This window comes from Anopheles coluzzii, chromosome 2 (assembly GCF_943734685.1).
Source record: "Anopheles coluzzii chromosome 2, AcolN3, whole genome shotgun sequence".
NCBI lineage: Eukaryota > Metazoa > Arthropoda > Insecta > Diptera > Culicidae > Anopheles > Anopheles coluzzii.
The window spans coordinates 37,401,433-37,425,992 of NC_064670.1; the positions used below are offsets into that span (position 1 = coordinate 37,401,433).

Below are 24,560 nucleotides of genomic sequence, written 5' to 3' on the forward strand. Positions count from 1 at the left end.
CTAAAATTGGCAATGGTCAACTAACAGTATTTTGAACGGTTTTTATCTTTATTTCCACCAATAGAATAGATGTTACAGTAAGTTATTGAACAAAACAGTTTTATTTCAACAGGTGCTTTGCTTAAAAATGATCATGGTATTTAAAAACAACACACACACATAGATGATCGTACATTTTACAGTACAATACAATTAATCTCCAATGCTGACGTATAGGTCCCTGGGGCTAGCAAGTCTGGAATGGTGAGTAGTGCCGTGAGCGTCAGTAGAACAACGGTCCCCAGCGACACTTTACCCGGCCATACAACACACAAACACACACACACGTCGAAGGTGTTAGAGTCGTAAATTAGAATTCCAAATTTACCCCTTCCCCGATTCGAACGGGGTGTGATCGACCCCCATCGTCGCTGCAGCTACCCCGCATGGAAAGGTGTCGGCAGTGAGAGATCTGTATGCGTGTGAGTGGAGTTCTCCGTTTTCGAACAGCAGCAGCAGCAGCAGTAGCAGCTGTCCCTAACTTTGAACGCTACTGAATATGCTCGCGCTACTTAACCCACATTTCGTGCAGGCGCGCTTCTCTTATTCGCGCCTTTTTGCGTCCCCCCGCCACAGAAGTGTGCGGCGAGTGTAGATGCACCCTGGCTGAATGAATTGGAGGAGCTGGACGTGACGGTTGGTTTCCGCCTTCCATCTCTCAACCCCTATTCTACTCACCCCCCCCCCCCCCCCAAACCCCCATGTTTCGATCGAGTGGGGAAGGAAAAACGGCACCACTGCTGGCTGGCTGGCAAAAGTGCAAATGTATGCTAAACCCGAAACCGAGCCGTGCGGCGTCGCGTCGGCCCCGTGCGATACGGGCCTGTGGGAGCTTTATATGCTGCCGTTTGCTTATTCCCTGTTGCGGGATCGAGTGCTGGATCGAACAACACACCGGCGGTTCGAGGGGGACGATGCTCACCGGGCAGAGGAACTATGCACACCGGCCATCAGGTAGGGAGGACGACCTGGAGTGTGTGTGTGTGGCTCCGTTCTGTTCGATGCTGACTAAACCGGGGCTAGCCGAGCACCCCGATGCTGCACCACCCCTTCCACCTGTGGTGCCGAACAACGCTCCCTCCCACCGATCCTCTCTGCGCGCTGGTTGTGATGCCCCACACTGTGTGGTTTTGTTTAGTACGTACATGTTAATTAGAATGCATCACGAGTTCGTCTAAGGGTTATATAAATTTTCATAAACATACATACATTTGCCAGCGCTGATCTAGCGCCGACTCGACACATTTGGTCGTATTTTAAATAATTCATAACACTCACCACCCGGGCGAAAGGGATGCGAACGCGCCACACTTCCTGTGCCCGTTCGGTTTCTCGGACGAGCGGCTTTCGGGCGAAGAGAAGATGGCTGTTTACCTCAGAGCAATAAGCTAAGCGCACGGTTCTGTGGCCAGAAGTTGATGTTTCTAGCAAAACAGCATCCCCCCGCATCTTAACACTAAAAAGGTTAACCCCCCCCAATACAAACAAGCGCTGCGAGCGTAGCGTAGTAGATCGTGCTACCATACTAATGTGTAAATTAACCATCTCAGAGATGCAACCGGCCGCGAGATGATTCCAAACGCACGCATTTGAAAAGGAGAACAGAACAACAGCCTAGAGAACATGCCTCTCCGAAAGGTTTGGAGCAGATTGTGAAGAGAGAAGACAAAAAAACCAAACGTACGCTAATGTACACGTCAGCTTCGTGCTACAACAATCACCCTTGCTTAGAAACAAACAGCACAAACTGCGCCGAAACGTTTTGCAAGTACCTGTACGATTATTTAGCGTAAACGACGTTTTGTCGTGCATCCCCGAGCACTGGGCATAGTTTATTGCCGTTTCCGTGGACGGAAAACTGTTTGAAAGTGACACCCATTGACGAACCCAGTGTAACTGTATCGCATTGTTGTAGATAAGATAACGATTTGCTCTGATAGTGATAGCATCGGAAGATCAATAAGAAAGAAAAAAGCAAAAATAATACATCATTTTTTACAAATTGTTTCTGCGTTTCAAATGAAACGCTTGTAGGAATTTACAAATTTTGTTTGGTAGACAATGCGGCATTTGTTGTTACATGATGATCATAGGAATGGTCCTCTAACTTGAGCTACCACTTGATCCCAATGCAGAGATTCCATAATGTAAGCATCGCTATAGTGTTGAAATTGGGTGGTTGAGAACCCCCTAAAAAACAGCCAAATTGGTCCCGATGATCACTGTTGAAAATGTTTTGTTGTGTATTTTTTTGGAAATGCGCAAAGGGAGGTTTTGGCATCAGCACACGCAAAACGAATGACTAAGCAAATGGCAACGGTTATTGTGTGTGCATTGCAAAGATAAAAAAAAAACGTTTCTTCTTTAAAGTATGCTCAAACTCACACACACACACGCATGACTGTGTAACCACATGGCCACAGGGTAGAGTAACAATCAGCAAAGAACGCTCGGAAGTGCGATAGTGAGCGAAGTGGGGCGGACGAAGACGGCAGACGGAGCTCCGAGCCGAACCGAGGTACCAATGGATTGCGCAAACAGGGGAAAGACACCGAACAGTGCTCCTTCTGGAATTGGCAGCGGTGGGCGATGGAGAGGAGTATGGAGGGGAGATGGGGTGAGGTTCGTTTGGTACGCGCGAGATGGCACGTTTCGTTACATCACGCTGACGACAGCGAAAGATACGGGACCGGTCTGTACGCATTTGTGTTCACCAACATCGCTGCCAAACGGGGCTATTCGGAACTGTCCCCGATTCGATTCAACTCCGCAACCAGGCAAAACACACAAAAATCAGTCGAAAGATTTCAGCCCCTCAGCCACAAAGGCAGCCGAAAGATAGGAAGGATCTACTTTCGGTGAGGCGACCATCTGGGATCCCAACGTGGACTGTAGTGTGTAACTGTAGCTCTGCCACGTGGAAAGCTGTGCGGCATATGTCTCACGATCCCGAGAACCTCGTGGCGCGGTAGGGAAGAAACATGTGCTTGCGCAATGGTACACCACACATAGATACGTGCGCGTCATCGGTCGTTTGATTGATATGGATGTTTACTTACGCGCGGTGGATCCCGTTCCGCTGGCTACGGACAGTACTTTCCGGCCTCCCGGATTGTCGCGAACATCGGGCACTCTCGAATCGTTGTCTGCCGTCTGGCTCTCGCAGGAGACGCACACCCAGGCGCCATTTTGAAGATCGGCAGGCTTTAACTTCCCGCTCCAGTGCGCTTTTCGTCCTGTCTTTATTACACTGGAGTTGATTCATGCACTACTGCCCGTGTTCTTGGAAAACGGAGTCCGCCATTAATTCCGCCCTTTGAGTTTGAGCCGCCTTGCGTACATCTCGCCATCAGTTGTTTGAATTGCGTAGATGGTTTATTTTTTCGTGTTCCACAAGTTCCAGGTACGCGCTAGCTGTAGCCGCTGCTGCTGCTAATGTCGCCGCAAGGCGCCTTATCTTTACGGTGTTTGTTCCGTTTTGGTGACCGTGCGGGTCTGCCACATTCGTCTGGCCGCTTCCGACGTCCGCCATGCCTGCCGTCCATTTTCTGGGGCGTTTCTCGAAGCGGCGGGCAAAGCATATCGAACGCGCCTGAGCTAGCTGTTTTAGCCATTCACAATGAACCACACACTACCATAAACATTCCCCACTTGAAGGACACTCAGCGCATCTGTTTGAAGTGCACTCGTCGAAAATGTTAGTATCTGTCCGGTGGAATGTTCTGCACACGATAACATAAAGCAGTAAAGAACGTTCTACTAATGGCCACTACTAGATGCTGCTGGGCCACGATCAGAGCCCCCGGAGAGGCGCACTGTTCGCAAGCGCGTTCACGAACCGACTAGCGAGCTTGTTGCGCTGCCGCCTGGCTCGAAGCTCGCTCGGTGCTTACTAATCGGATTTTTTTGTATGTGCACCGCGCGACAACCAACGAACGATGCCGGGGCGATATCGCGCGGCAAAGTACTGCCGAAGTACTGCTGCTCACGTACACGCACTCGATCTCCACTCTCCCCCTCTCCTTCAGAACCGATCGTAATGTTTGAGAACACACTCTAATGACACACCGAAGCCTCCCAGCCCTTCCACCTTCTGTCTAACACAGTGTGCTGCCCACCCTCTCCCGCAGCGCCGGCCAAACAATCCCCAGCGTACGCTTTACACTTTACACTGAAATTGGACGATTGTGTTGTGATAAAAACAGTACCGACTCTCACTCCCCCGCTACACCCGCCACACTATTTATGAACGGGGAGGAGAACAGGAAGGCGGTGGGCGATGGTACACAAATGCAACCGTCACACGTCATTACTATCGGCCCCAGCAGGCCTGCCACTGCCTGTCCACCCACCACAATGGGGCGCCCGTTTGGAGGCACACCAACACAGTCGCACGATCGTACCACGCCAACCCGAACTGTGGCACTTGCTCCCTAACGCTAACGTCTATTGCAAAAGGGGGATGTACCGAAAATCCGGCCGGAACACGGAACAACACTATTACGTTGGATGACTTAATGGCAGGATCTTCGAAATGGGGAACCTGCTCTGGCTAGGCAGGCTAACAGTGCAGTGCCTTGCGCAATGCACCGGCGCACCACATGACGGCTCAATGCAACTGGTCTCGCGTTTGGACAAGAACTCGGGTGAGCATCGTGGTCCGACCGGCGTTATATATGTCGGGAGTGAGTCCCGCGCGCGAACGCTTCACGCGGTGCCGCGAAAGCTCATTTACTTTTTAGCGTATGTATGTATTGGTCACAAAAAGGGAGAGACTTTGTGAGCGCGAACGTGAGAGAGAGAGAATGAGTGATAGGGATGGAGCAACCGCGGAGGGACCACCCCAGTCAACGAGGGATGATTTGCTGCGAAGGTTTCCGGCGGTTGGTGGCGGTTGTGTGCGTTCGGGCGCATATCGGCGCGACCGCGGCGTAAGCCACACGAAGAACGATGATGGACAAACATAACGCGCGCCGCAGGATCAAAAGGCGCGATCGCGAGGCAAGATGAAGCTTTGCCAACACACACACTGTCACACAGCAAGATCGTCGATGCGTCGACTTTTTTCAGTGCAATGGCTACGGGAAAAATATTAAAAATTAAATACTTCCCCCAAAATAAAATACTTTGCCCTACACTAGCAGTTGAGTAGTAGGTAGCACGATTTACTTAAAAGTTTTTATGAAGTTTTCGGAATAGTCTTATTTTTTTAAAAATAATAAAGATAACTGCCTGCTCGTATCCCATATGACGGATAAACTTTTTCTTGTGTTTATTTATTTGCCGTACTTTTATTCCCTTTCATTTGGGCGGCCAAGAATAGGCCACAGTGTTCACCGCTGTGTTTGTTGATGTTGGTGAAAGTTTAGATTACGCGGATGGAGTAAAATACTGAGGCTCGCATCAGACACATACATCAACAGATGGGAAGAACCGATGGGCTGAAGGTGCCCCCTCTGCTTCGGTAACACCGTCTCAAGGCATGCCGAGAGCTAATATGCTCTGGCCCGAAGAAACAGCTTGTGCAAATAGAACATTTTTCATGCATCATTGTTCCCGCATCGGATCGGCAAAATGAGACTTTCAGGTTGTAAGTGATGCGATCCTGTGGGTCAGGTCGAGGATGATTTAAAAATTGTACGCACTGCGTGTTGAAATGTAAATTATATTTTTATAGCATTTTGTTGGTACTATTATTAAAACGAATTCAGGGTGGTAGGATTCAATGTATAGCAGAGATGAACGACAATGCAATATTTTATCCTTTTCAATACCTTATTCTCCATAAACAAGTTCGCTTAAGCCCCATGTCCTGGGATGTACTCATCAAGTAACCAAAGTAACGTACCAATATGCCCGCCATGGGTTCAAAGCTCGCATTTACCGAGCGTCTCATACGTACTTAAATTCCCGTCAAAGCTATATTGTCAGCCATAGGTCCTATAAATTTGTTCTATTTTTATGATTTATACTACCCGAGGAAACGGGAGAAACGATTCTAGACCACACCACGCCGCACATTTGCTTACGATCTACATAGCACACGAAGAGACAAATGAAAACAGCGAATTGTTTGAACAAATGGCTCATGGAAGTGTGACGTACATCGTTTACCATCCGCTAACGTCATTTTAATGCATTGGCATTCCTTACTTGTTTGTTGTAAAACTTCCATGCCTTGTGTGATGTAACATAATAGAAAGGTTTCAAATAGTTTTCGATTGTCTCGGATAATAAATAACTAACATAACCTTATTTGTAGGTACTAATGAGTACAACATTATTTGTTTAAATTTTTTTTTAAGTTCAGCACATCAATTATATAATATTAATCAGTACTTCTGAGAAACCGTGTAAGGTAGTACAGTGTCTTGACATATTTGTTTGGTTGTTCCCTATTTTTTCCAAATAGTCTAAACGATTAATTGATCGTTTTTCGCCTATTTTGGAATTGTTATAACGATTTAATAGTATTATCCCAGAATTTATGAAATTAATGATTGAACAAAATTTAGCAAATGCTCAATAAATCGTGGGATGAATAAAAGAACATCGTTAAGTATTCAGAAATCCTTGGAAAAAAACAGAGAAAATCCTGTAATCAAATAAATTTAAAGAAAAACAGTAAAACTGTATTTGTACGATTACTCTATTTCAATAAACAATTAAAACATTATTTTCACTGTTTTGGATTTAAAGAAAACCAAATTGGCGAAGGAAATTAAAGCAAAAATTAAATTAGCATATCATAATCATGGTGGTTGCAAAAAAAAAAAAACAGAAAATGCACAAACGTCATGTAAATAGATTAATGAAAAAGCCACAGGTGCAACTACAGCAATGCAACGACACAATCAAAGTGAAACTCTCCTCCCGATCGTAACGAAATCCCTGGCATCTTTGGACAGCTAACATGAAAACAAAACCTTACCCGTGGCCCCGTGACAACCATGGCTAAGGACGACGGCAGCACCCCAGCCAAGATAAATGGTGCATTAGCTAAATGGGAAACTAATCACTGCCCGAGATTGACCCGCGCGCGATGGCGCGCTCAAATCGCACCGGACCGTCGCTTCTGTATGGGCAGGGGGTTGCGCAATTGCACAGAACCGTGGCCCGATCGTTGCAGCAGCTAATCGTTGTCATCGAATCGAGCAAGGGTCGAACGAATTAATCAATCCGTTACACCGAAGGATACCGAGACGGTGGACACTTCTTAACTCATTGGATTGATGGTACACGAATCATACATTAGGGCGACGGGGGTGCTTTTATAATGTTTTAATTGCAAAACAGCATTTTGAGGTCACTCATACTGACTTAAACTAAGCATAACGATAGCGTAAAGTTAGAACATATTCCAGATGAAATAGAAAACATGCAAGAACATGCAAGTGTCCTACGACTAATGATCAATTTCTATAACAAAGTATCATCTTTCTGACGTGGCAGTAAACCTGCGTCAAAAGCTCTCTATATTCGAACCAATCAGCCACAGAAGCTTCCGTAATAATTTGTCACGATGGGAATATTGGTGTAAGAAATGCGCAAAAAGAACACCAAACGCGTCTCAGCTATAAAGCGATACCGATCGTGCGATCGCTCAGCGTAGGGAATCGAAGTTGCAGTAAAACCGAGAACAACTATTAACACCGAGCTACCCTCCCGAGCGGTGGTGAGTGGGCATACAGTCGTGCAGTTGCAGTTTACCGTGAGACCGTCGCTGCCCCTGTGTGATTGTGCACACAAACGGTCAGATAACAAATAGATTTGCACCTGTTGCAACTGTGCAACGGCTGACACCGCGCGGTACAATGTCATCTTCCAACCCCCTTTACTAGACACAGCACTGCGTGGGGGAAATTTGAAGGTTGACCAAAAAGGGTAACAAATGAAACGGTTCTCGCCTCGTCCCCTCTCCGTCTCACTATGTCCCTTCGGCGGAGTTGTTGCCAGTTGTGATAAATGGTTCGCCATCAGTATCAATTCTAATTGCATTCCGGGGCGGGTGTGAGTGCGGGGCTCCTTAGAACTTTAATATACTTCTTTTAATGAAGCAAAGCGTGGTGGGTGCTTTTTTACCGCTACATGCACTATGCGAGCTGCTTTTCTTGGCTGCAGTACTGTGGATCGTCTACACACCATGACCGGGCGCGTTAAGAACCGCGTCTTCCACGCCACTGCTTGAGTATGTGTTTGAAAATTAATATCACCATGCTAATTTCTCATGCTCCTCCCGGCTACGCGTAAGTATTCCGACCGTCCACCGAAACACACAGCTGGCGACCGAAACGCCGGGATGATTCATACACAGAAAGCAATCCCTGGGCCGGATGGGCCTAGGAATTGCGGACACAGACATCGCTTTACTATTGGACAACACAGACACACAGACACAAACATTCCGGAAAGGGCGTGCACCCCCACACACACACTCGGCAGACAGTGATCCCTATCGGTGCCGGCGACAACACCCTAAAACTTTCATAATGTAGTGCGAGAGTGCGGCGTGACCCACCGCCGCACGAATGTCCGAAAGCGATGCCCCGGGCCGGGGTGATATACTCGCGCTGGTTGGAAAAACAAACAGAACGTACGATAAAAGTCAGCGAAATGGGAACGGAAACCCGGTTCCGCCCCGGGACGTATCGGCGGGAGGGACATGTGAGATGGGTGGAATGGCAGTCCTGTACCTACTACGCACGAGATATGGATACAGAAACGACAGTCCTTTGCTCTTCCAGCTTTGCTGGCACAGGCCGAGCAAGCTAGAAAGCGTTGTACAAATTTCCCAATATTTTTCAACAACCGAATTCCACACGTCGGTTCGAGCAGGGTGTGCTTTTCCCTACACACGCCCCGGATAATGTGCTACCGTTGACCGTGAATGTGTTGGTGTCTGTTAGCTTTTAATGTGCTTTTTTTTGTACCACTGCAGTTGATTGCGCTAGAATGTGTGGGGATACGTTGGGTATTTTGTTGATCCTAAAACTACTAGCTGAGTGGGAAGTGCTGCGAGATCGTATATCAATCCCCTTGATCGTACAGCACGAAAATAATAATTTAATTTAATTTAAGTTGAAGAGGAAAAAAACCAGATGAATTGTATAAAATATGGTTCGTTCTCATTCAAAAGCTGCATATTTTTACTTTTTACTGCTACTATGCGCCTATCCTACTACGCCTTTTTTCATTTTTTTAATATATTATAAGTACATTCATTGAAAAATAATTCATTCGGATAAATGTAAACAATGCTCCAGAAACAACTATTGACTGTAGAGAAGCAAACAACTCGCAACGGAACTGGTGCATCACAATTTCCTCTGGGGCACGGGCTATCATTCTCCTTTTCTTTGCTCCTCAACATTCCCTCACAGCTCTGTTTGCTTCTCTAATCCTCCTTCTAATAGTGTCATAATTTAAAGCATCCTGCATTCTGCTTCCAAACCGTCCAAAAAGGAAAGTAAAGAGCGATCAAAAAGCGACAGCATGCTATAGGTCAGCAAAGGTTCTATTTGCAAAAGAGCGTGTTGACAACCGGGTGGCCGCTGGTCGGAACAGGCTGGATCGAATCGCGGGACTGACGCAATGTTACATTATTTACCACCCGTGCCCCGTGGTTCCGTGGGGTTTGCTCTTATCGCGTCGGTTGCGGCAGGTAATGCACCATGAAGATGGTTTTCTGTGTGGCGGGCAGTTGGTAAGCCACAAGCGTCCACCGACCGGAAATGTTGCACCATACCGTACCGAAGCGCAATGGGAAAACACAGCAATACCAAGGCAAGCTGGTGCCCTATTATTAATGCACAGAGGAGTGCAGAAGAGCGGGAAGGGGGAGATGGACATTTTGTATAGCAAGTTGGTATGATTAAACGGTGATTAGAAAAGGTTGCGAAATGCGGGAATAAAAGGTTCTTGTTTCAGGCCAACAACAACAACACCTATCGGTTGTTAATGTATCAATCGAGCGTGAACGATAAACTGCAGTGGCGCTGCGACTACAGGTGTGTTTGCTGTTGTAGTTGTTTAAATTGAGTTGCCCACGTTGCGCATTGCTCAAAACTGTTTAACTATTCAAAAGATAAGAAATAAACGCTGTTTCGATAGTGAAGCTGATTAACCCGGGTGTAAAACATGAAATTAGTTCATGTATAACGCAATGAAGCTTACTATCGATCGTTCTATTTTTGATATTAGTTTTGAACTTACATTAAATTGATAAAGAAATAAGAACTACATTTTTATACAAATTAAAAACATTCAGGGTACATTTTACACAGTGCAGTTGTAAAGAAGGCAGACTATTTTTTCACTGCATGTTGAGGCATTTTTCGAAGAGACAGATTTTTGGAAAAAAACAACAATAAAAAAAAACACGCGTTTCCACAACAGATGCTACAATTTTGGTGTGCAGGTGTTCACACCATTTTTTTTTTGTTGAAAGTCTGCATTTTTCATAGTTTTGCACCAGCGTAGTGCACCAGCGCTCGGCTTCGCTAAGCAAAGAAGATCGTTTCTGCTCCCGTGAGATTCATGTTTTCACCGAAACCGAGTTTTGAGTCTGCACCGAAATGCATAAAAATGGTTTCTTTTCTTTCGCATTTCCGTTTCCATCGTAAAAGCAAAATGCTGCCTTGGAACAATCATAAAAAAGTGAGGAACAGCGTTTTACGTTCTTGTGCCGCCTAGGACCACCAACAAATCACACAGGATGCCGCGCGCTTGAAACAAAAGGGACATGCTGTACGATCGTGTGCGGTATGTCGTTAAACTATGGTTTGCACCCTATTGACAACGGCACCAACCGTTTCTGGAAAGATAACACGCCACTTCAACAGAACCCGGCCACCGGCGGTCGAAAATATGACGCAAATTTTGGGTGGTCTACTCGAAATTTGCTACCGACTTATTCTTGCCCTTCAACTCGGGGAATAGAAGACCTCCAACATATCTTTTGCAAGAAGTTTTGGAGGTTTTTTTTTTAAGAGAGCATCCGGTAGCTTTTCTCGTGTGAATGTTGAAGAATAACATTAAATGTTCCAATATGCTGTAGGAGCTAACTTGACTAAACCGGATGGCAGAAGAGGGATGTTTTAAAAGTGAACGGGTGATCTGTCGCCCTGTCAGTCAGAGTGATTTATGGCTTTTCTAAGAATTTTTGAAGAACCTCAACAGCAGCCAAAAATGCGTGTGAAATGACCACCCATCAACACCTGATAACGTATGTAGCTTTCCAAGAAATAGGATGTAAAGCGGATGAGATCTTTGAAGTCAAAAGGTAGAAATTCAAGACCATAGCCGTAAGTGTGATGCGTGAACTGTAAAAGGAAAACCATGAGTATATGCAGCATGCAATGAAAAGGGTAACGACCTATAAGTATCCTGTAACTACCAATGCAGAAGGTGTTATGTCTGCGGGAAATCTGAAGACAGAGAACCTTACAACTCTCTCTCTCTCTCTCTCTCTCTCTCTCTCTCTCTCTCTCTCTCTCTCTCTCTCTCTCTCTCTCTCTCCTACCAACATTAAAGATCACACTCTATCTCTATCTGAAAATTTTTCGTGATAAACATATATTTTTCTATGAGTATATACTGGATATGGTAAACTAGGCCCTCAGACGATGGTCAGACATGGTTAGGCATGGTCAAACGACTCACTTCTGAGTTGTGGTCTTGTGCGCGTGATTTAAGAGCTTTTTCTGACTGAGTTTGTTGAGTTTCGTATAGGGTAATATAGCTTAGAGTAGATTTTAAATAAGTTGTGAGTAAAGATTATGAAGCCGTCTCCAATTTTGACAGAGGAGAAAAGCATTATAAAGATAAATCCTTAACTTAAATTAAAGATAAATCCTTAATGTTCTAAGATTCAACAAACATTATTGATGGATCTTAGATTTTCTGCATCAGTGACAGGATATAATACGCTAAACTATTTCAAACAACGAAACATTGTAAAGCCCCGAAAAATACTGTATTAGAGAAGAGTAGACAATGGTCATAAAAAAGGTAGTGGAAATCATTTCTATCGAGTATTTCGTTCTATACAGGTAGTTTATATTGTTTTGTTTAGCAAACACTCGAATTATTGTTAATTATGATATGCCATCTCTTTGTTTAATAGACATTCCATAACATTGGCAATTTGAGAGAAACATACATTCGTTGGTACATAAACACATATAAACACATTTATTCTTACATATAAGTTGAACTGAGGAACATATATCAAATGTGCTGCTTCAATGCAATGAATAACTTTATCAGAATTCGCATTCACAAATCAGTAAACCCGCCATATCATGTGGTTTACGGTACATGACCGTCAAGCTAACGCAGTTTTAATAATCCCTCCGGTCAATCACAATTTTTCACGCCAGGTTTGCGGCCGCGGAATACAACTTGGTGCTCCTGTTGGGTAACCCCATTTTCACACCACTAATCACGATAATCGACAATCAAAACCCAACTGTCCGACCCTTGTGTCACATATGCCCGCCGGTTCCGGTGTGAGCAATGCGCGCTATTGTCTAGGAAAATTTTCTTTTTTTTCGCTCTCTTTCTCGCTTGCATTGCATGCTCTCTCACTTTTCAATTGCGCTTCCAGCAAACGCGTTTCGGTTCTAGCTCGAATGTGAACCTGTACTTTCTGGCTAGTGCCACCATCCTGAAATTAGAGAGCCAGGCAAGCGTGTAACGTGCTTTAACGTAACCCAATGGGTACAATGGATTGTACTGCTGCCAATGGTTGAATTCTTCTTGGCTTGGAAGCAAAACTATACGATTTTTCAAGCAAAAGAAGAATGATGACTTCAGGTGGAGCTGCGAAAGGCATGAAAACGCCAACAATGTCTTCATTTTTGATTAATAATTTCCAATAATTTCTTCATTATACATATGTATATAGCATAGCATAATAGTACACATTTAAGATAACGCAGCAATTTATTAGAAATAAAGAAGTATAATCTCATGAGAGACAATGAGAAGATAATTAAACCATTCCAAAGTATAAGACTGTAATTGGCTAACATAAGAAAAACACTGACTAACATATTACTTCAAACCCTGACCTATAAACCACGGTTCGTTCAAAACGCCTCAAAATGAATGATCGACAGCATTAGATGGTATGCAAAAAAAGCCACACGTCATTAGCTTCAAATCGATTAAAATGACACTACCCTACACCCGCGGCCAGTATGCGTATGCCGTACCTCTATGGCGTCATCCTTGCTCGTACGCATACATTAAAGTGAGCTAGGAAGTAATAGGTAGCGAAAGCATAAAAACTATCACACAGAATCATATCGGCTATGCAAACCATACCGTCAAGCCCTTACACTGCGGTTTGCGGGTGGATTGGAATGGTTGACCTCAAACGGAAATGATGAGGTACGTTGTGTGCGGTGCATGGTACTTTGTGGTGGCGAGAGATTTTGGTGAGTAGGTGACAAGACCGACAAAAACACACTTACACACACACACACACACACACACACACACACACACACACACACACACACATAAACGACGACACACCTTAGCAGGTTCCTATGTTCCATACGGGTCCCCGCTTAGCATTGGTAGCTTCAACGGGGGAGCAACGGCACCGTGGCCGGGTGACTCTGCGCGTCAAGCTCTTACGCACCCCGGCCACAGGGTATGCTTGTGGAAAAAAACAACAACAAATCAACAACGCATTTCATTCAGTGTAACAAATTGCTGACAACCCAATAACAGAAACGCGCAACAAAAAGGCAAACAAACTTACTATTCCACACGATTTGAAGGTATACTTTGACGCCTGCCCGACCGGTACAAGCGCAACGGACACCTCGTCTCGTACGCGGAGTTATGGGAGCAACAAAGTACAAGCGGGGAGGAAACAAAACGACACAGCAGTACGTTTGAGTAACCCACCGGGTGCGTAGATGCGTGTACGGGATGCCACGAAGATACTGCTGAACCGACGCTACTCTACGGTAACAATGCCGGTGCGATGTAGCTGAACCTGAAACGACCCAACCAGGCGGGACATAAATATTCGTCTAAACACGCGCTGTGCACACACTGCGAACGCTCCACTAACGCACTACTAGGCCACCGGAAGGGGCAGCGGGCCATTTTTATACAGGAAGCGAAATCCTTCGACAGCGCAGCGGGATTTGGCCCTTTATCGAGCACTATCGATTGGTTGGTGAACAGTTAACCTGTATGTTTGGGGGCGGTGGTTTTGATAACAATCCAGTACCGATACGCATGTGCAGTACAGTACACCGTGGCTGTACTGGTGCGCTGCGCAGAAAGAAAATCGATCGATCCATGACATGCAAATGGAAGCTTATCTAGAGTGTTGGGCTAACGATTATATCCGACAGTATCATAAAAGGAATAGATAGGGTAGTTTTTTGTAATGAGTAATACGGATCGAAAACATCGGTTTCGAACAAAACCAACAAATAGGCCTGTTTTCAGTTACCTTACCTTGATTTCATTTAACGTCTACATTTAATTGCATTATTATTTCCCCAACTTACACAACATTGGAGATACACGAATTTTTAATTTTGAAAGTTCATACGTCAAATTGATTCCATTTTTTCCAAGGATTGTCAAGTGCAAAATAAGTTGCGAATTTGATAAAAGTTTGAAATCATGGTAACAGAAATAACCAATTTTTTACACAAATTGTATGACATAAGTAATAATAATACTGCACAAACTGTCAACGTGCAACGTTCACGTGGTACTTCATACGAAGTGTTGATGATAATTTATACATTTTTAAAAGTGAAGTTTCATAAATGGTTCATACTGTTTACTAACTAACTGACGATGAACGGATAATTGAAAACTTGTATGCTCGCTCAGCGATCTCCAAAGAACGATCCACGGTATACGAATCATGCCTATAAAATTGTACAGCTATAAATTGTTTTTATTTTCTATTTTGTTGAATGATTCAAAAAAGTCATGCCACGGGTCAGATGATAATCTAGACTCCGACCGACACACATAGCCATGGCGTTTAGTTTTAGTCTTTGAATGGTAATTTTGCATCAATTTATTGGAATTTATTATTTTTTTCGTAATTCATACAATTGTTCAAGAGCAGCTGTTACCAGTTTTCCACGCATTGTCAAACTAAGCGGTGTTTTGTGGTGAAATATTAAGAATTGAAGGATAAATATCAGCAATAAAAGGGGTGAATGCCAAGGCAATTGGGTTAATATCGATCGAATACTCTAGTACGAATATATGTAAAAAAGAACAAAGAAGAAAAGCTTTCAAGGCGCACTCTTAGTGCTTGCCAAAAGAATTTACTAGCCCGTTTTTTCAGTTTGAACTCTAAATTTCACAATAATAATAAATAAGGGTGATAATAGATTTTTTATACCCATACCTCATACCCATAAGATCACTCGATGATAAAAATGATTTCTATATATAAGGTTTTTCAACCAATTTTCCAATATCCGGATATGTGTTCTGTTAAAATTAAGACTATAGATTTAAATATTTTGATAATGAAATATAGACAAGTAATGCAATGCACAATATTAAATATATTTCATACGAATATGCGCCATGACATCATGGGCTATCAATCAACGATGCATTCTTGTTGCAGTTTTGGTTTTGGGTTCTCTTGCTACTGCAAAAGTGTTATCAATACCATGTAACTGCGCACACAGTGATAAGCCCAGCACGAATGTAGAGCGAAAAAAGTAGCAATTTGTCAAAGATATTATGGAAAAGGTTATATAGTTTACAACCATTCACCTACCATTGCAGAACCCTTTCTTCGTCAGACACGGTCCAGACCACATAATTGATAAGTATTTCTGTTAATTGTAAGAAACTGTTAAAATGAGAGGAACATGTAGCATACGTATTACGCTGTTGTTGTGTTTAATGCTCGCCGATCGTGAGCAATACACGCAGCACAACCGCGCATATGGCGGTACGCCAAGCAAAGGTGCCAACGATACACTTACGGTTGCGCTATCAGCACCTTCTCTGCTATCACCTTCTGCGGATGCTCGTTTAGTTCCGCTGAACTTGTACTCCACATGCAGGGTGGAAAGAGAGGAACGACACGGAACTATGACGATATTAGAGTGCTACCATCACATTAAGCTCACCGTTTGAGCGGTGAAAGATCCGACCCCAGCCAGGACGTGACGGATGAAAAGCAATACACCAACACCGGTGTTACGGTCCCGAACGTTGGAGGGAAACGAATTTCCAGCATTTTTTGTTGTAAATAAATCCCGCCACACCAAACAACGTTCGTAGCATGTCGGGCGCAAAGGGTTTTATACATACCCAGTATCAACGATCACGCACCATGTAAAGGGTTTGGCCCAAGGGGTTTTGCTGTGCGTGAACCTACTAGTGCGCTGCCTCGAGCATACAAATATTTGCTCTGATAACGGGCGATAAGGGAAGAAGGTGCACGGCTACACACGATATGGGTTCGTACGTACGTGCAGGAAACATGCTCGAATAGTGTGAAGAGTGCACACAACAGCCACCAAAACGGGAACGATAAAAAGCACACGCTCATATGCAACTTCGCGGTTGCCCGTGTAATTGCGATCGATTGGGAACGCACCAGAATCGATATCGATCGGAGCGCGTGAAAAGTAGGCTGGGTGGCTCTTGGTTGGGCTGGGAGCGGTAGTTTGGAACGAACGTTAAGCGTCCCATGCTCGGTCAGAACACAAATGGTGGTTAGCGTCTCGTTGATCCTCCAGCGTTGGTGCGTTACCTCAGAACCCGGGCTCCCGAGAAGGGTTCAACTCTATTTGTTCTCAGATAAGGCGTTTGGTTTCGCCAAGTTTCCCGCGCTGATAGAGGAAACATTAACAGCCTTTGCGTTAAAAACGAATATTACGTTTCGTAGTCGTCGAAACATGTTTACGGGTCATGTCGTTGATCAACTTAAAACTATTTCATTGCGAGCCTTTTGAATCCGATCCTCATCAGCAAAATCGCGATCGCTACTTACCCCGGAAGGTTTCGACTCGCCCGAAGATGGCTTGGCTGACGGTCCCGGCTGTTGCGTCCCGGATGACGATGGCAGCTGTAACTGTTGAAACTCCACAATCTGCTTGCGAAGTGTTGCAATCTGGAACGATACAAATGAAACATTGAATAGTAGATTTGAAAAAAACGACACTGTAGTTGTCTGTTCTGTGTAGCGAAGGTTCTGAGGCTTTCCATTTGTTACCATTCCCTTTCCCCATCCACACGAGCTGGCACACAATTTGTCTTAATTACGTACCGGTGCCGGTGGTTGTCTTGTGCTGTTGTTTCGGCCAACAATGCGACACACACACACAGCGGTGTATGTGTGATATTAAAACAAAATGATTACGATGTGCCCTTCCTGCGTCGCGCCATTTGCCATTTTTTTAAACCGCCGGAAAATTGGTTAAAAAAAGCGAAAAAATGGCCAACGGAAAGTTCTACCCGACCACAATTGGACGGGAAGGAGGCACCCACGAACGGGGAAGTCCTCGGGTTTGACCCCACAAGGTACACCCGCCGACTATCTGCTCCACCCTTGCCTCACCTTTGGCCCCTCCGCTGCTCAGCGCTAGCGGGTTGAGGTTTAGCGTTCTATTGTCACAAAATGGCGCGCCACCGACAGCGCGTCAGGGACGTGGGAACGGTGCACATGCTAATCGGTTTCGGTTTCGGTACCAACCCCATTCCACACCGCTGCTCGCATGCATTTCCCGCATGGTACGTGTTGGTGCTGGTGGCAGCATAACACACCGACCGGGGAGCGCGATTCGGGCTGCCGCCAGGTGCCTATCGGTGTTACCCGGGTGCTGCTGGTGTTGCTGCCGTTGTGCCGTATGTCGTCGAAGGGGCTGTAGAAATTGTGTTATGATAAAGCCAAAGCCCGACGTAAGCCATACACGCTTGCTCGGTCGAACGGTGGTGAATTTAATATCCATTTCCCAAGCCATTATTTCACCCCGCCCCGCTTCACAGTTTGGGGGGACTGCGTCAACGGCACCTCGTCTGCGATGCATTTGCTTTGGCTGTAGTTGGGCTCACTGGAGAGTGCCATTTTTTCGTGTCGATCAAACGCACCACGCGAACAATGGCTGTGGTTGGCGGTGGCTGGTCCGCATCGGCCGCATGTGTTGCCTGCTGCTACGCATGCCCCTCGGTCGCGCATGTTCTTAGCACTGCCAGCGTCAAGTGGCCAACTGGTAGCGATAATGCGCTATCAAAACGGTGGGACAGGTATGTTCCCACTGCCAGCACTGGCGTGAAATGTACACCTTAAAGGTGAATGTGATTAACAATGCGTTTTAAGATAAAAATAAAGAAAATACAGTCAACGAACTTTCCATGTACATCTTAGCTCACTAGAACATTAATTGCTGCTAGACTGAACAGGGCTACAGATACAGATTTGGAGGACAAAATGCATCTGAAATGACGCATAGTTTTACAAACTCACAAGACACAAATCTTAATTAATATGCTAGTGTGTACATGGTAAAGTTACGATGTTTTTCAAATATATACTCCAATTTTAACTCTGATATGTTGAAAAACTTGCATTTAGATAGTTCGAGTTGTAAATTTAGGAATCTTACAATTAGTGTTTCGTAGTAATAGGATAATATTTTTCTTATTCTCAGCTAAACGATCTATGTGATTACAACGACATTATTTGGACTTTATAGACTCCTCATGCTTCATCTTGTTAGAGATTTTCTAAAAAAACATTGGAGATTTCCTAAAAAACAACACACATGTGTTGTGCAAAAGAAAAAGAGAGTCTCCTCTTAGACTGATTTAGCAAACGTTAAGCCGCTGTACCACCAGTTGATCGTGGCTGAAGCATGTGCGGTCTTCCTTCACACGCAAAAATGCAGCCGTACAGGAAACAGGAAAAGCGGCCCACGTTGCCAAATCAGTTCAAACTTATCTGAAAACGGTGTGGAGGGGGGGGGAGGTCGTAACACTTCGTTCCATATCCCCCATAACTTTCCTGATCAGATTTCACCTGTTTTTGTCCGAAAAATGGTCTGAGTTCCAAAAAACTCAAACTGGAAATCATCGAAAATAGCTGTATTTTGGTATTTAATTTTATTTCACATGAACATGTGAGTGGGGAATGAAATTATACATGCACCCTCCATGGGGGGAAAAAGCGGCAAAAAAGTTGATAACCACTGGGTAAGACCATAGATCTGTGCAAAGGGCCCAAGTTACTGTGTTGAACTTAAGAATAGAATAGAATAGAGCGACAAATGATGGGTAGACACCTATTAAGCATAATGGGTCACTTAAGACTTTTGGGTTCCTGATGATAAATCCTAACATACGATTGGCCTTTGTCGATAAGTAGCTGATAATTGTCATGAACGTTGAGCTTATAGGCCAGTAGCGTTCCAAGGTCCTGTATGACATAATTACGAGATAGACTATAAGCTAGACTATATTATATATAACCAAGATGTTCATATACAGTATATTCCCAAGTTACTGCATAAACAGTATCAAACCATTGTATCAAGTATCATCATGGCCTCTAACGAATCTAACACCAAACGCTCCCTAAATGGACTAAATCATGTTCCAACAATACAATCATTATGCTAGTTTCGACAGGCTCCAAAGTATTTTGTAACACAATAGCAGCCATATTCTTTAGCATGTTTCATGTTGTGTAACCATCCAAGCAAAATACATGTTACAATCATTTCGTTTTGAGTGAATATCGAAATTGTTTTCAGGGTACGGATAGAATGGGCAACATACGGAAGATGTAACAACATAAAAATCCTTTACCTTAATGATTTATGTCACGTTTTACAGATGTTTTACAGATAGCAGGTACTTTCCGGGTAATCTTTGCACTTGGAAAATTCTTCAACGTGTACCCGTTGGAAAAATATTGTACATGTTCAAGCTACGATCAGGATTACGCACTACTATGGGTAACATAAATATTCTGCAACTAATTACCATATAAAAAGGAAAAGTATTTCACAGAAACCATCTCAGTCACAACTAGCTGTTCCTCGCAGTAACATTGTGTTTCGAGTTGTATCGTTTAACATTTGGTAGAAGAGCACAGTCAGCCTAAAGCCATCGTATTAAGTAGCACTATGGCCTTTAACGCCTGTAACAAATATCAGTCCCTGGAAAGAGTTCCGAACATCGACGATACGGTATCGAAGCTGTACACGGGATTGTCCGCACTACAGCAACAGTCCAAGAACTTCCAGAAGAGAGACATTGAACAACTTCTGAAGGCAGCTCTAGGCTGCGCCGATAGCACCCTAAAGTATACACCCTCGTCGGATACTTCCAGTTTCCTGCACAGCGATGACAGCAACGACAGCAGCCGGCTTCTAATAGCCTCGGAGAGCGACCACAGTGACACCCAATCGAACCACAGCGAACAGTCGGAATCGAATCTCAACAACAGCCGAGGAGATACCATCATGAAGAAGCTTCACCCTTCCCGTCCACTCAGCCGATGGCATTCACTGGTTGCGGCGAACAACGAGGAAATTCCGATCGTGTACCACAAGAGCATGGCTCGACAATTCCCGATTAAGGATCGCACCCCAGAGCAGATGGAAAAGCGTCGCCGAAATACGGAAGCAGCTCGTGTCAGCAGGGCAAAGACGAAGATGGCTGAAATTATGATGGAGAAGGAGGCATCAGAGCTCAATACAGACAATACATCCATCAAGCAGATGATCGCTTCACAACTGGCCTACGCAAATGAGCTTTGCAAGCTGCTGGACATGCCAGCGGTAGAATTGAATACTTTCAAAAGAGTTGGACAAGATATCGCCAAGTAGATATCACGCGAGTATTTAGTTTTTTCTTACTTTCAATAAAAATGTTAATCTAAAATCCGTAATAGAAGTTCGTTCAATGCTTCCACATAAGAAATCTTCCTATCCTATTAAGAAATATCGTTGATACCTGTTTATTGTCATCAAGTTTACTGTTTACGCCACCAGAAGTAGAAATTCGTCACTTATTCAAATACATCCCCTAAGCATTAGTGAAAGAAGAGTTTTTGAATCCCTTTTTGTCACTAATATCCGATTCGGCTACTAGTGTCAGACTGTCCTGTAGCAGTTGTTGTTGTTGTTAGTATGGTTTAGAGAGGCTTTGGCTCCTGCGGAGTTGTATCCTGTAGCAGTAACAACTTTCCTGTAGTAGCGTTAATAGTGTAGGACAGATGTGTCAAACTCATTTGTTCAGCGGGTCATTTGTTAACCCCAATAGCCATTCGCGGGCCGCAATATTTAACTGGAATATCAATGTTAAAGGTATCTTCAAATATGAATTGGATTAATCATTACTTCATAGTGTCGCGGGTCGCATACATAATCTTCGGGGGCAGCATACGACCCGCGGGTTGCCAATTTGACATAACTGATTAAACCAATGTTGCTCGGGCACTGATAAGTTTGAAGACCCATGGCTTATTTGGACATTTATAAAAATTATATTTATTTTATTAAATTATGGTTTTTGTATTTCCCATTAGAACATTCGGCCATTCGGGTCCGAGTCCTTAATACGAATGGAAAAAAAAATGTTGCTTCCATTCGGGTTTAAGCAATGCCAACTAATGCTTCCGAAGGCTTGAAAGTAATAGGATAGTATAAAATTAGGTTTACAAAAAAAAAAACATTGTTTATGTTTAGTTACTTTGTGAATATAAAATAAATTAATTTCAGAAAACCACCCAGAAGATAAACTAATATAGTAAAAGGCAACAATATGTAGAACATAAAGCGTTTATACCTAACACACGCTCACGAACACCAGGCTTGGCCCGTATTCCCCCTGTGCAAAGGAGTACGTCGTGTACGGGGTAGTGTTGCGGTAAAGGGCCGTGCGATGGCGCGTTTTGTTTCTTCCCTCCACTGTGGTACACTTTTTACGACCATTTTTCCATTACGATCCTATCCAAACGATATATCGTGTTGCACATGCTGCTGATAAGAGGTTTGTACTGAAACCGCCACCCACCCACCGTGCAGGTAAAGTGTACGGGTATACGGCGCACGAGGAAAGCGCAACGATGGAACCGGCACCGGCAACAACGGACGCTAGTATCCGCGACGGAACACACTTGTGTCCACACACAAACAACACCGCTTCCAGTGCCCCCGCTGCCCCCAATCTGTATCATACCACACATACACAGATACACAAACACCCAGTTTTCATGAGACACTTTCCAACCATTTCGACCCAGCAGTTCGACCCGGCTGCTAAACGGAAACAACACCACGTACACGACCGACCGTCCAATAACAGTAATGTCATCGGGGGTGACGGTTGGTTGTACCGTTTCACTCAACCGCGACTCGTGAAGAACGTGAAACACAGCCTGCCTACCGGTGCAGGCCACGTCGGCAACAATCGTCGGTAACTTGTATGCTGGTACAACAGGGTAATGGTTTCGATGGGAAGCATGCAAAGACATTTCTAATGTATTCCGCACCCAGCAGATAAAACCGCCAAAACAAACACTTCCTTATGATGGGAGTGATGAGCAAAACGAACAAAAGAATGCTTGTAACACATGGTTGGGAAAATTATAAAATTACAATAATATAACATTATTCTGAAAAATAGGAGATTTGTTGTTTCAAGAAGATTTTATCTATTAATTTTATATTTTTAAACATAAAACGACCCAAACGTCCGACTAGATGTTTAAATAAATTTAATAAATAGATTTTTTAAGTAATGAACATAAAAATCAACATTTTTAGTAAAAAAAGCAATACATTTAATCTTGAACCAATTTGAAATAAAAAAATACAAACTTTTCCATAACGGCATCATTCAAAAAGTAATAAAAAAGATAAAATAAAACATGCCAATAAGACTTCTCCTCAACCTGACCCAGGAACCGAACCGTACAGTTTGGCTGGTGCGGGTGGTATATTTTCTAGTTGCTCTTCACGCACCTACCCCCTACCTCATGCCTTCCATAATAGTCCGTGGCCACACCAAACCCACATTGCACCAGCACTGAAACGTCAACCACCATCATCATCATCATCGTGCACATCCGCCGTTGACCGCGTGAGCAGAACAATATGGCGGGCTGCAGTAGCGGGAAGCCCATTCCGGTGACGATTATCGATGCTTCCGACGTGCCCGCAACGGGCCACCAACGGCCCCCGACCGCCATACTCGGTGTAGCTAGTCTGCTCGTTGCGCAACGTTGCGGGCTCCAGCGCGTGAGCTCCATCATGCCTTATTAATCATATTTACAACCGATTTGCAGCCGCGTATCACATGTGGCCCGGCGGTACACAAATGCGAGCTTCATGGGCCGTGTAATTGCCGCTGCGAAAAGTCAGGAAGGAAATGGGCACTTCGTACCCGGTGGAAAACCGCGCCCGGGTAGGGGCAGCCTAGAACGGATAGGTTAGAAACGGAGTGCGTTCGTGGTACGTTCCGTTCGAAACACTTCAACATCTAACGGCGGAGATGAACCTGATGGAGTACACCCGCGTGTACAAATACAATCGGAAGCTGGTAGGAATAGTAGAGCCGCAGTGCAGCACGCGGAGGGCCTTGAGCACTTGGCAAAAAGGCCGGCAAGCAGTGTGTGCAAGCAATTATGAAATATTGTTTGTGTTGTATTGCTGATGATGATGATGATGATGCTCATGATGTTGATGCTGCACAGCTGCAATCTGTACAACAGCTCTGTACAGCTGTAATCTGTGGTGCCAGCTTGGTGCGCTACCACCTAGCCGGTCAGTCCGTTCGATGCGCCCAGCGGACATGTGGGTGACACTTTTCACTATCCCTCGATCGTTTGCGAGGGTAATTAACTGCAAATGAACACCATTCGCTGGGGAAGTGTGTAATTATTGCCTATTTCATCGTTCTGGATGGAGTTATGGAGCTGTTTGTATGTTTGAAGGCTACGTTTGTATGAACATTTTAGTTTGCTATACAAACAAAAAGGCTATTTGAATTTGGTTTTAACCGTGTAAAATGAAACTTCTTTTAAAATACCAGACTAAACTAACTAACTTGACTTAGGCTTTGTTGTTTTTGTTGTTTAATATGTTTATTGATATCGACAGTATTGGGGCGGTTGCATCGTACAGTCGTCAACTCGAACGACTCAATTAAATGCCTGTCATGGGTTCAAGCTTAGAATGGACCGTCCCCTCCGTATGGAGGTTTTGACTTTCCGGCTGTGAAGTAATGGATTAATTTTCGAAAGCCTTTGTAGGCCGGCATGTTCGCGTAGGGACGTTACGGCAAATAGAAGAAGAAGAATGATATCGACATTTGTGTATGTAATTTTAATATCCCATTTATTCTTTAAAGACTGATCAATCCGGTAAGAAAATCTCTGATATTCTATCAATATAGCATAAACGAAATATCTAGATTCTGAAAGCTCCAAATATATTCCATATGAGCTGCAATGTGGATGATAAAGGCTGGCAGGATACGTTGGTTAGGGC

The 24,560-nt window shown here is 44.3% G+C and overlaps 1 protein-coding gene across 1 annotated transcript in view; it reads right to left on the reverse strand.

The window, feature by feature from the left end:
* The window catches only part of LOC120948791 (rootletin), a 41,486-nt gene that overhangs the window by 15,442 nt on the left and 1,484 nt on the right, over positions 1–24,560 (reverse strand). Inside the window, exon 2 of the mRNA XM_040365503.2 lies at positions 17,057–17,176. Coding sequence (XP_040221437.2) covers positions 17,057–17,176 — 120 coding nt within the window. The remainder of the gene's footprint in view (positions 1–17,056; positions 17,177–24,560) is intronic.